This window comes from Pseudophryne corroboree, chromosome 10 (genome assembly GCF_028390025.1).
Source record: "Pseudophryne corroboree isolate aPseCor3 chromosome 10, aPseCor3.hap2, whole genome shotgun sequence".
Lineage (NCBI taxonomy): Eukaryota > Metazoa > Chordata > Amphibia > Anura > Myobatrachidae > Pseudophryne > Pseudophryne corroboree.
Window position 1 is genome coordinate 32,953,061 of NC_086453.1, and position 14,171 is coordinate 32,967,231.

At 45.6% G+C, this 14,171-nt stretch overlaps 1 protein-coding gene across 2 annotated transcripts in view; it reads right to left on the reverse strand.

The window, feature by feature from the left end:
• LOC134965894 (phospholipase A2 inhibitor gamma subunit B-like) overlaps nucleotides 1-14,171 on the reverse strand; it is a 56,706-nt gene that overhangs the window by 15,887 nt on the left and 26,648 nt on the right. For both annotated transcript variants that reach the window (XM_063942286.1, XM_063942285.1), the window contains one exon: nucleotides 11,188-11,337. In XM_063942286.1, the coding sequence (XP_063798356.1) occupies nucleotides 11,188-11,337 (150 nt within the window). The remainder of the gene's footprint in view (nucleotides 1-11,187; nucleotides 11,338-14,171) is intronic.

The window sequence follows — 14,171 nt, forward strand, 5'->3', positions numbered from 1 at the left end:
CACTGCACTTGAGACAGGTGCATTCCATCTCCTATATCGTGCTCAATTGTATAGGCTTGAATGGCCTTTTGCTGCTCCTCCAACCTCTGAAGCATATAGAGGGTTGAATTCCACCTCGTTACCACTTCTTGCTTCAGATGATGGCAGGGCAGGTTCAGTAGTTTTTGGTGGTGCTCCAGTCTTCTGTACGTGGTGCCTGTACGCCGAAAGTGTCCCGCAATTTTTCTGGCCACCGACAGCATCTCTTGCACGCCCCTGTCGTTTTTTAAAAAATTCTGCACCACCAAATTCAAGGTATGTGCAAAACATGGGACGTGCTGGAATTTGCCCATATTTAATGCACACACAATATTGCTGGCGTTGTCCGATGCCACAAATCCACAGGAGAGTCCAATTGGGGTAAGCCATTCCGCGATGATCTTCCTCAGTTGCCGTAAGAGGTTTTCAGCTGTGTGCGTATTCTGGAAAGCGGTGATACAAAGCGTAGCCTGCCTAGGAAAGAGTTGGCGTTTGCGAGATGCTGCTACTGGTGCCGCCGCTGCTGTTCTTGCGGCGGGAGTCCATACATCTACCCAGTGGGCTGTCACAGTCATATAGTCCTGACCCTGCCCTGCTCCACTTGTCCACATGTCCGTGGTTAAGTGGACATTGGGTACAACTGCATTTTTTAGGACACTGGTGAGTCTTTTTCTGACGTCCGTGTACATTCTCGGTATCGCCTGCCTAGAGAAGTGGAACCTAGATGGTATTTGGTAACGGGGGCACACTGCCTCAATAAATTGTCTAGTTCCCTGTGAACTAACGGCGGATACCGGACGCACGTCTAACACCAACATAGTTGTCAAGGACTCAGTTATCCGCTTTGCAGTAGGATGACTGCTGTGATATTTCATCTTCCTCGCAAAGGACTGTTGAACAGTCAATTGCTTACTGGAAGTAGTACAAGTGGGCTTACGACTTCCCCTCTGGGATGACCATCGACTCCCAGCGGCAACAACAGCAGCGCCAGCAGCAGTAGGCGTTACACGCAAGGATGCATCGGAGGAATCCCAGGCAGGAGAGGACTCGTCAGACTTGCCAGTGACATGGCCTGCAGGACTATTGGCATTCCTGGGGAAGGAGGAAATTGACACTGAGGGAGTTGGTGGGGTGGTTTGCGTGAGCTTGGTTACAAGAGGAAGGGATTTACTGGTCAGTGGACTGCTTCCGCTGTCACCCAAAGTTTTTGAACTTGTCACTGACTTATTATGAATGCGCTGCAGGTGACGTATAAGGGAGGATGTTCCGAGGTGGTTAACGTCCTTACCCCTACTTATTACAGCTTGACAAAGGGAACACACGGCTTGACACCTGTTGTCCGCATTTCTGGTGAAATACCTCCACACCGAAGAGCTGATTTTTTTGGTATTTTCACCTGGCATGTCAACGGCCATATTCCTCCCACGGACAACAGGTGTCTCCCCGGGTGCCTGACTTAAACAAACCACCTCACCATCAGAATCCTCCTGGTCAATTTCCTCCCCAGCGCCAGCAACACCCATATCCTCCTCATCCTGGTGTACTTCAACACTGACATCTTCAATCTGACTATCAGGAACTGGACTGCGGGTGCTCCTTCCAGCACTTGCAGGGGGCATGCAAATAGTGGAAGGCGCATGCTCTTCACGTCCAGTGTTGGGAAGGTCAGGCATCGCAAACGACACAATTGGACTCTCCTTGTGGATTTGGGATTTCAAAGAACGCACAGTTCTTTGCGGTGCTTTTGCCAGCTTGAGTCTTTTCAGTTTTCTAGCGAGAGGCTGAGTGCTTCCATCCTCATGTGAAGCTGAACCACTAGCCATGAACATAGGCCAGGGCCTCAGCCGTTCCTTGCCACTCCGTGTGGTAAATGGCATATTGGCAAGTTTACGCTTCTCCTCCGACAATTTTATTTTAGGTTTTGGAGTCCTTTTTTTTCTGATATTTGGTGTTTTGGATTTGACATGCTCTGTACTATGACATTGGGCATCGGCCTTGGCAGACGACGTTGCTGGCATTTCATCGTCTCGGCCATGACTAGTGGCAGCAGCTTCAGCACGAGGTGGAAGTGGATCTTGATCTTTCCCTAATTTTGGAACCTCAACTTTTTTGTTCTCCATATTTTATAGGCAGAACTAAAAGGCACCTCAGGTAAACAATGGAGATGGATGGATTGGATACTAGTATACAATTATGGACGGACTGCCACGGTTAGGTGGTATAAAAAAACCACGGTTAGGTGGTATATATTATAATAATAATACAATTATGGATGGACGGACTGCCTGCCGACTGCCGACACAGAGGTAGCCACAGCCGTGAACTACCGCACTGTACACTGGTTGATAAAGAGATAGTAGTATACTCGTAACAACTAGTATGACACTATGACGACGGTATAAAGAAAGAAAAAAAAATACCACAGTTAGGTGGTATATATTATAATAATAATACAATTATGGATGGACGGACTGCCTGCCGACTGCCGACACAGAGGTAGCCACAGCCGTGAACTACCGCACTGTACACTGGTTGATAAAGAGATAGTAGTATACTCGTAACAACTAGTATGACACTATGACGACGGTATAAAGAATGAAAAAAAAACCACGGTTAGGTGGTATATATTATAATAATAATACAATTATGGATGGACGGACTGCCTGCCGACTGCCGACACAGAGGTAGCCACAGCCGTGAACTACCGCACTGTACACTGGTTGATAAAGAGATAGTAGTATACTCGTAACAACTAGTATGACACTATGACGACGGTATAAAGAAAGAAAAAAAAATACCACAGTTAGGTGGTATATATTATAATAATAATACAATTATGGATGGACGGACTGCCTGCCGACTGCCGACACAGAGGTAGCCACAGCCGTGAACTACCGCACTGTACACTGGTTGATAAAGAGATAGTAGTATACTCGTAACAACTAGTATGACACTATGACGACGGTATAAAGAAAGAAAAAAAAATACCACAGTTAGGTGGTATATATTATAATAATAATACAATTATGGATGGACGGACTGCCTGCCGACTGCCGACACAGAGGTAGCCACAGCCGTGAACTACCGCACTGTACACTGGTTGATAAAGAGATAGTAGTATACTCGTAACAACTAGTATGACACTATGACGACGGTATAAAGAAAGAAAAAAAAATACCACAGTTAGGTGGTATATATTATAATAATAATACAATTATGGATGGACGGACTGCCTGCCGACTGCCGACACAGAGGTAGCCACAGCCGTGAACTACCGCACTGTACACTGGTTGATAAAGAGATAGTAGTATACTCGTAACAACTAGTATGACACTATGACGACGGTATAAAGAATGAAAAAAAAACCACGGTTAGGTGGTATATATTATAATAATAATACAATTATGGATGGACGGACTGCCTGCCGACTGCCGACACAGAGGTAGCCACAGCCGTGAACTACCGCACTGTACACTGGTTGATAAAGAGATAGTAGTATACTCGTAACAACTAGTATGACACTATGACGACGGTATAAAGAATGAAAAAAAAAACCACGGTTAGGTGGTATATATTATAATAATAATACAATTATGGATGGACGGACTGCCTGCCGACTGCCGACACAGAGGTAGCCACAGCCGTGAACTACCGCACTGTACACTGGTTGATAAAGAGATAGTAGTATACTCGTAACAACTAGTATGACACTATGACGACGGTATAAAGAAAGAAAAAAAAATACCACGGTTAGGTGGTATATATTGTAATACAATTATGGATGGACGGACTGCCTGCCGAGTTCCGACTGCCGACACAGAGGTAGCCACAGCCGTGAACTACCGCACTGTACTGTGTCTGCTGCTAATATAGACTGGTTGATAAAGAGATAGTATACAATACATACAACAATATACTACTATACTGGTGGTCAGGCACTGGTCACCACTAGTCACACTGGCAGTGGCACTCCTGCAGCAAAAGTGTGCACTGTTTAATTTTAAATTAATATAATATTATGTACTCCTGGGGGCTCCTGCTATAACAACCTGCAGTGCTCCCCAGTCTCCCCCACAATTATTATAAGCTTTGCCTTTTATACATTGATGTGCAGCACACTGGGCTGAGCTGAGTGCACACAGACTGAGTCACACTGTGTGACTGGCTGCTGCTGTGTATCGTTTTTTTTCAGGCAGAGAACGGATATAGCAGAGAACGGATATATTATATTAAAATAAATAAAAGTTAACTAACAACAACTGCACTAGTCACTGTGGTAAACTCTGTCTGACTCTGCACAATCTCTCTCTCTCTTCTAATCTAATTTCTAATGGAGAGGACGCCAGCCACGTCCTCTCCCTATCAATCTCAATGCACGTGTGAAAATGGCGGCGACGCGCGGCTCCTTATATAGAATCCGAGTCTCGCGAGAATCCGACAGCGTCATGATGACGTTCGGGCGCGCTCGGGTTAACCGAGCAAGGCGGGAGGATCCGAGTCTGCTCGGACCCGTGAAAAAAACATGAAGTTCGTGCGGGTTCGGTTTCAGAGAAACCGAACCCGCTCATCTCTACTAACAACCGGCCGGCAGGACAGCGCGGCAGAGGGCTCCCGGAAGACAGGGAGAAGCATTGCTAAACGCATATGTAAGTACATTTTGCGGCAAAATCTGACATTGTACAGACACGCAACTGAGTGATTATCGGCAGACTGCGCATGTGTCGTGACCGTAATGCGCACGTGCGGAGGTAGTTTTATAATGCCGATCACAGAGAGGATTTCATCGCAGACCACTTGTACTACTTCCAGTAAGCAATTGACTGTCCAACAGTCCTTTGCGAGGAAGATGAAATATCACAGCAGTCATCCTGCTGCAAAGCGGATAACTGAGGCCTTGGCAGCCTGGGCGGTGAGAAACGTGGTTCCGGTATCCATCGTTAATTCAGAGCCAACTATAGACTTGATTGAGGTACTGTGTCCCCGGTACCAAATACCATCTAGGTTCCATTTCTCTAGGCAGGCGATACCGAGAATGTACACAGACCTTAGAAAAAGAGTCACCAGTGTCCTAAAAAATGCAGTTGTACCCAATGTCTACTTAACCACGGACATATGGACAAATGGAGCAGGGCAGACTCAGGACTATATGACTGTGACAGCCCACTGGGATGTATTGCCTCCCGCTGCAAGAACAGCAGCGGCGGCACCAGTAGCAGCATCTCGCAAACGCCAACTCGTTCCTAGGCAGGCTACGCTTTGTATCACCGCTTTCCAGAATACGCACACAGCTGAAAACCTCTTACGGCAACTGAGGAAGATCATCGCAGAATGGCTTACCCCAATTGGACTCTCCTGGGGATTTGTGACATCGGACAACACCAGCAATATTGTGCGTGCATTACATCTGGGCAAATTCCAGCACGTCCCATGTTTTGCACATACCTTGAATTTGGTGGTGCAGAATTATTTAAAAAACGACAAGGGCGTGCAAGAGATGCTGTCGGTGGGCTGAAGAATTGCGGGCCACTTTCAGCATTCAGGCACCGCGTACATAAGACTGGAGCACCACCAAACATTCCTGAACCTGCCCTGCCATCATCTGAAGCAAGAGGTGGTAACGAGGTGGAATTCAACCCTCTATATGCTTCAGAGGATGGAGGAGCAGCAAAAGGCCATTCAAGCCTATACATCTGGCCACGATATAGGCAAAGGATGGGGAATGCACCTGTCTCAAGCGCAGTGGAGAATGATTTCAACGTTGTGCAAGGTTCTGCAACCCTTTGAACTTGCCACACGTGAGTCAGGTCATTCCCCTCATCAGGCTTTTGCAGAAGAAGCTGGAGACATTGAAGGAGGAGCTAAAACAGAGCGATTCCGCTAGGCATGTGGGACTTGTGGATGGAGCCCTTAATTCGCTTAACCAGGATTCACGGGTGGTCAATCTGTTGAAATCAGAGCACTACATTTTGGCCACTGTGCTCGATCCTAGATTTAAAACCTACGTTGTATCTCTCTTTCCGGCAGACACAAGTCTGCAGAGGTTCAAAGACCTGCTGGTGAGAAAATTGTCAAGTCAAGCGGAACGTGACCCGTCACCATCTCCTCCTTCACATTCTCCCGCAACTGGGGGTGCGAGGAAAAGGCTAAGAATTCCGAGCCCACCCGCTGGCGGTGATGCAGGGCAGTCTGGAGCGAGTGCTGACATCTGGTCCGGACTGAAGGACCAGCCAACGATTACTGACATGTCGTCTACTGTCACTGCATATGATTCTGTCACCATTGAAAGAATGGTGGAGGATTATATGAGTGACCGCATCCAAGTAGGCACGTCAGACAGTCCGTACGTATACTGGCAGGAAAAAGAGACAATTTGGAGGCCCTTGCACAAACTGGCTTTATTCTACCTAAGTTGCCCTCCCTCCAGTGTGTACTCCGAAAGAGTGTTTAGTGCAGCCGCTCACATTGTCAGCAATTGGCGTACGAGGTTACTTCCAGAAAATGTGGAGAAGATGATGTTCATTAAAATTTATTATAATCAATTCCTCCGTGGAGACATTGACCAGCAGCAATTGCCTCCAGAAAGTACACGGGGACCTGAGATGGTGGATTCCAGTGGGGACGAATTAATAATCTGTGAGGAGGGGGATGTACACAGTGAAAGGGGTGAGGAATCGGAGGATGATGATGAGGTGGACATCTTGCCTCTGTAGAGCCAGTTTGTGCAAGGAGAGATTGATTGCTTCTTTTTTGGTGAGGGCCCAAACCAACCAGTCATTTCAGTCACAGTTGTGTGGCAGACCCTGTCGCTGAAATGATGGGTTCGTTAAAGTGTGCATGTCCTGTTTATACAACATAAGGGTGGGTAGGAGGGCCCATGGACAATTCCATCTTGCACCTCTTTTTTATTTCATTTTTCTTTGCATCATGTGCTGTTTGTGGACTATTTTTTTGAAGGGCCATCCTGCCTGACACTGCAGTGCAGTTCCTAGATGGGACAGGTGTTTGTGTCGGCCACTTGTGTCGCTTAGCTTAGTCACACAGCGACCTTGGTGCGCCTCTTTTTTTCTTTGCATCATGTGCTGTTTGGGGACAATTTTTTTGAAGGGCCATCCTGCCTGACACTGCAGTGCCACTCCTAGATGGGCCAGGTGTTTGTGTCGGCCACTTGTGTCGAATAGCTTTGTCACACAGCGACCTTGGTGCGCCTCTTTTTTTCTTTGCATCATGTGCTGTTTGGGGCCAATTATTTTGAAGGGCCATCCTGCCTGACACTGCAGTGCCACTCCTAGATGGGCCAGGTGTTTGTGTCGGCCACTTGTGTCGCTTAGCTTAGTCACACAGCAACCTTGGTGCGCCTCTTTTTTTCTTTGCATCATGTGCTGTTTGGGGACAATTTTTTTGAAGGGCCATCCTGCCTGACACTGCAGTGCCACTCCTAGATGGGCCAGGTGTTTGTGTCGGCCACTTGTGTCACTTAGCTTAGCCATCCAGTGACCTCGGTGCAAATTTTAGGACTAAAAATAATATTGTGAGGTGTGAGGTGTTCAGAATAGACTGGAAATGAGTGGAAATTATGGTTATTGAGGTTAATAATACTATGGGATCAAAATGACCCCCAAATTCTATGATTTAAGCTGTTTTTTAGGATTTTTTGAAAAAAACACCCCAATCCAAAACACACCCGAATCCGACAAAAATTTTTCGGTGAGGTTTTGCCAAAACGCGTCCGAATCCAAAACACGGCCGCGGAACCGAACCCAAAACCAAAACACAAAACACAAAAAATTCCAGAGCACATCACTAGTATATACTGCTGCACCTGTGTATAATGCCCACTTGTATATACTGTACTGCTGCACCTGTGTATAATGCCCACATATATATACCGCTGCACCTGTGTATAATGCCCACATGTACTGTATATACTGCTGCACCGGTGTATAATGCCCACATGTATATACCGCTGCACCTGTGTATAATGCCCACATGTATATACTGATGCACCTGTGTATAATGCCCACATGTATATACTGCTGCACCTGTGTATAATGCCCACATGTACCCTTGGGCTCATATTTGTGTGTAAATCAGGCTCTGGTACCAGCCAGTACCTCCCCAGCCCTTTACCTCACCGCATGTCAATGATATATATAAATAGGTGTATTTATGTATACAGTATATTGCCTGGATGTAATGGGAGCAGATTTTTTTTCATCTAGGAAAAAGTCACACAAACGCAAACATTATAATTTGTGACTTTTTCCCAGAACTTGGACAATGTAATGGCGTGCATCTTTTATGCTCCCAATGCACATAAGATCTGACTTCCATGGGATTTTTAGGCCAGGAAACGTCTAATTTTTTTCAGACCAACCCGAAAACCATCTTCATATAATAGTTGCTCAGTGTGGGAGAAAGTCACCCATTGGCACCCAACAGTCCCATTCCCACAGCAACACACACACACACACACACACACACACACACACACACACACACACACACACACACACACACACACACACACACACACTATGTAAAGCCCAGTTTTCCCAGGATTGTAGCATAACATTTCATATGCAGATACAGCCACAATTATACACGGAATATAGGCATGCTGCATATCATTTTAATTAGCAGGATCTGCTTGTGCTCCTATTACATTCCTTGGCATCATTTTTGCAAATTTTTCCAGTGAAAAATGTGCAAAAATGACATGTACAGTATATGTACTGTTTTGGGAGATGAAAGTATTTTTTTGTTTGATTTTAAGGATAGAAATAAATGTACACACATGTATGTGCTGTAACTGTGCTGTAATTGTGTACTTGTAATTGATTTTCTATAATGACAAATACAACTCACCCAAAGAACAGCTCTATTTGTGCCCGACGTTGTAGAAGCTGTTTTGTGTGAGATTTTCAAACTCAGGTGGGATGTACTATACGGAAAATGCAGTAACCCCCTCCCCCGTTTACCGCATTTTCCTAATGTACTAACAACTGGCCGGCAGGACAGCGCGGCAGAGGGCTTCTCTCTGCAGCGCTGTGTGAAGGGATCCGATCGTACCCTCCCAGCATGACCCGCGGCCGGCCCAGTCATTCTGCACATGCTCAGAATGACCCAGGGGGCCGAATCCCGGAAGACAGGGAGAAGCAACGCTAAGCGCATATGTAAGTACATTTTGCGGCAAAATCTGACATTTTACAGACACGAAACTGAGTGATAATTGGCAGACTGCGCACGTGCCGAGGTACATTTTTAATGCCGATCACAGAGAGGATTTCATCGCAGAGTGACTGACAGGAAGTGACTGTTTGGGGGACGTAAGGGGGAGTGGTGACAAAAACACAGGCACGTCACTGTCATTTATGTGGCATTTATCTGCATTCAGCTGCGATCTTGTATTTAAAGAAACATGATGCCAGCATCGCTACTGCCGCGGCCAGTCTGCACAGCCATAGACTCACTCGAGGAGTCAGTGTTCATTGTTATTGCGTCAGCGCTGTGTATGTGGGTGCAGCTGCTGAGAAATTTTCTTCCCAGCAGCTTCACCTGTGATGATTAGCAGTTCCGTAGTCTGAAAAATCGCAGCTGCATAGGCATATGCGTATGTCTCGGACTCAGGCCCCTAGTGCAGTGGTTCCCAAACTTTTTTGAAGAGCGGCGCCCTATAGTATCAGACTTTTTTTCACGGCACCCCTACGGCCCAAAATTTCCTATTAAGAAAGTCAGGAAAATATATTAAATTAAGTAAACTGTGTTTAGATATCATACTTTGGTTCAGTTATGTGGTGAGGGACAGGATTCACTTCTGTTTGTCCACATATTTTATGATTGGAAGCTACAAGCACTGGTTTTGTCTATTACATTGACCGTAAATCATTTTAATTGGTCCTTGACCACCAACCCAGGGCACCTCTGCAAGTACCCCAAGGCACCCCAGGGTGCCTAGGCACACAGTTTGGGAACCACTGCCCTAGTGCATTATTCTAATGCCAGTTTCTGTTTGGCTGCTGGAAGGACCGGTGCAGCTCCTAGCGGGGAGCCGGTCCAACCATTGAGGGTTATTCAGATGTGTAAGCAAACCAAGAAGGCACGCAACTGGGCAAAACCATGTTGCACTGCAGTGGGCACAGATGTAACATGTGCAGAGAGAGTTAGATTAGGGTGGGATGTGTCCAAACTGAAATCCAAATTGCAGTGTAAATATAAAGCTGTCTAACATTTGAGGGCTACATGCAAAAGCAGCCAGTATTTACCCTGCACAGAAACAATATAAATGTATTTGCTCCCCTTGCATGGCAACATGGTTTGTTTCAGATATAAACTCACATGCTTTTTCTGCATTGCTTCCAAATACGAATTAGCCCCATTGGGTTTCCGTGTTTCTGTCCAATGTTGAAAGCAGGGCCTTATAGAGGTGCACCAGGCCCTGGTACTGCGCTATTAACACCACAGGAAGGACAGATTCTCTGGCAAGGGGGTGGGGGATCAGTTTCTTACATCACACCGTCATCTTCCCAGTGATATTCAGTAAGATGGTGCTTATGCACTGGAGAGCAAAGTCTCTGGAAGAGTGCGGTGACATCTTCGCAAAGATGTCACTGGGAAGATGGCGCCGCGGTGGAGACACGCTTGCCTTATCTAGGTTAGTGTACACAGGGGGGCGGAACTGCAACAAGCTCGGGCCGAGTAATTAGTACGCCCCCCCCCCCCCAATCAGTGGCACTGGCTGTAAGCGCCCTCACTAGTAATGGGACTTGCACCACCCCCTACGCTGATTGCAAGATACCCGTCTGACACAGGCTCCTCTTCTCCATACACATGAATAAAATATAAATTACAACTGTATTTTCTACTGTATCACCATGGCACAATGCAATACAGTAGATTATGGTAAATACAGATGTGATTAATGATAAATAGACCACCTACTCTGAATCGTGTATTTCAGTGGTTCTCAAACTGTGGGCCGATACTCTAAGGTGCTGTGATTCGAACAAGTTTGGAAACCACTGGTGTATTGTGGAAGATGTTGATAAAATAGCCACTTACAGTACTTGTAGTCTTGTACACAATGTACTGTAACTGGGAGCCTGTATCAGTAGGGTTCACAGAGAGTCTGTCCTCTGGCTAAAAACAGTCAACAGAAAAAGTGTAACTTACGGACGGGCTGAGGAGGGGTGCAGTTATCGGTGTTACAGCAGGTGGTACTAGTCTTCAGTCTACCATCCGGAACGCTCATACTTCCAGACCTGGAACACATCCTACTCTCTCCACATTGTCTGACGTAAATGTTGGAAACTTTCATTCCACCTACAAATGTAAAACAGTCACAATTTACACAGTGTATACCAATAGTGTACATGCAATTCATTTGGTTTCCATACTTAGGGGGGTAATTAATAGTAGGTGGAAATTTTTCATGGATGTAAAAAGTGGGGTAGCCTCAGGCTTTAACGCCCTGGTCTATTCAATTGCACACCCTTTTTCAGCAGACACCCTCGTTAACAAGCATTAATGTTTACAGGTGATAACACACAGAATCAGTGAAAAATTCACGGATCTATGTGTTAACAAGTTCATGGCACCCATTACCACACTGGTTATCAAGGTTTTTTGTCAAGCTTGCTGAGGCTCGTTAAAAAAAAAAAAAAGTTAACTTGGGGCTAATTGAATAGCCCCGAGGGGTCAATAAGCCGATGTTAGTTTACATAGGCTAATTGAATTCCCCATTTAGTGCCGGTAAATGATTGAATGACTTCCTCTGCCCACATTACTTGAATCAGATCTACAATGCCTGTTATTAAAACCTATTAAATGGCAGCATGGTTAGGGTGATGGTTAGCATTACTGCCTCACAGCACTGAGGTCTTGGGTTTGATTCCCACATAAACCCCTAACTGTGTGGAGTCTCTATGCGTTTCCCATGCTCGAGTATGCTTCTTCCATGTACTCACCCCTCAATCCAAAAATACACAGATAGATTAATTGGGCCTGACATGCCCACCTTTACTCATTTAGCATCCGCTCACACTGTAATACAGACTGGTGCATCCTTATATGCCACCATCTGTTGCACCATCAAATCTTGAACCAGTCCTACAGGAGATGCTGTTTCTCCATCTGACCATGGCTGCAGCTGTGCATCTGTGAATGCAGCCGCTTGCACTGACATGCCTGCGACACTCCCATAACACGCCCACTGAACTGACCATTTTTGCATGCAGTTCGAGCCACCTCCCAGTCACCGCACAGAATATCCCAATACTTCTCCACAACATTTCTGATACCATCTGTCCCGATCGCAACAGCACCTTTGTGCATCCGTTCTGCGTAGCACACGGGCTGTATGAGTTTTTGAAAAAACTTTGCACGTCTACAGTTGCAAAATGTTGCTCAAATACAGGGACACTGATGCCAATGGCCAAATATTGGATACAGAATATGTGTGCGCTATAGACACAATTGGTAATAAGTAATTGTGCTTTGATAGTGAGTACAGAAAGTAATGTGAGCAACTTGATCTATGGCCCTCATTCCGAGTTGTTCGCTCGCTAGCAGATTTTAGCAGCATTGCACACGCTAGGCCGCCGCCCTCTGGGAGTGTATCTTCGCTTAGCAGAATTGCAAACAAAAAATTAGCAGAATTGCGAATAGAAAATTCTTAGCAGTTTCTAAGTAGGTCGAGACTTACTCCTACACAGCGATCAGCTCAGCCCGTTTCGTTCCTGGTTTGACATCACAAACACGCCCTGCGTTCGGCCAGCCACTCCCCCGTTTCTCCAGACACTACCGCGTTTTATCCTGGCACGCCTGCGTTTTTCCGCACACTCCCAGAAAACGGTCAGTTTCCGCCCAGAAACACCCACTTCCTGTCAATCACACTCCGATCACTTCAACGATGAAAATTGTTCGTTCGGACGTGAGTAAATCTACTAAGTTTTGAGCTAAAATACTTAGCGCATGTGCACTGCGTACCATGCACATGCGCATTTTCGCCTTAATCGCTCCGTTGCGAAAATCGGCAACGAGCGAACAACTCGGAATGACCCCCTATGTGCACAAACAAGTTTTATGTGAGCGCTCATTACTTAAATAGCAAGCTATACTGCAGGGAAGTTTTTCTATACAATAAAATAAACAAGGACTGACTACAAGGTTTTCTGTAGGCTTCTAACTGGCATGGTTTGCAGTGCCCATTTGTGTGATCTGTAAATGGCATAATTCCTAAACTCCACTTTCTCCTCTACGACCTCCATAATTAATTGTATTTGCATGGACTGACACTAGCCACATCCTCTACTACAGTGGTTCTCAAACTCGGTCCTCAGGACCCCACACAGTGCATGTTTTGCAGGTCACCCAGCAAGTGCACAGGTGTATTAATTACTCACTGACACATTTTAAAAGGTCCACAGGTGGAGCTAATTATTTCACTTGCGATTCTGTGAGGAGAACTGCAAAACATGCACTGTGTGGGGTCTTGAGGACCGAGTTTGAGAACCTATGCTCTACTACTATTACTACAAAAAATGTCCAGTATCGGGAAAGCAGTAGGGATGGTCATCAATCATCAATGGTAGCAACGAGCGATGGTCAATGTTTTCCATTGATGAAGGAGATCCAATGGTTCTCTGCCATTGATGATTTTGTACTATCAATGTTAATCATCAATGGTACCATCAATGGTGATCACTGATGATTAACCCACCTGCCATCCTTAGAAACCAGTGGTTGCGCAGAGGCGTCAGTTTCACGCCTATGCAGCAATGTGTTGATGAGTGCTTTCTCCAATGCTAGGCAGTTGGTGCAGGAGTTTTTACCGTCTTCACCACGCTCTTTTTCCGGGGTATCCGCTAATCTGCAAACGTAGGCACAGATGTACTTTATGCATGTAAATAAAAAGTGTATAGAGCCACTGGCAACAATCACAATGAAAGAACTGAGTGAAGAAACAGAGAAATTATAGAGAATATATAAACTCATATACTTCTCTCTTGGTGTACAGTACATTCTCACAATGATGAACAATTGGTTGTGGACAAGAAAAAAGAAGAAAATTCAGAATAGTGTAATCCAGTAAATAAATCTTATTTCAAATATAACCTTAAAGTATAACTGATGTATTGTAACATGTAGATTAGCTC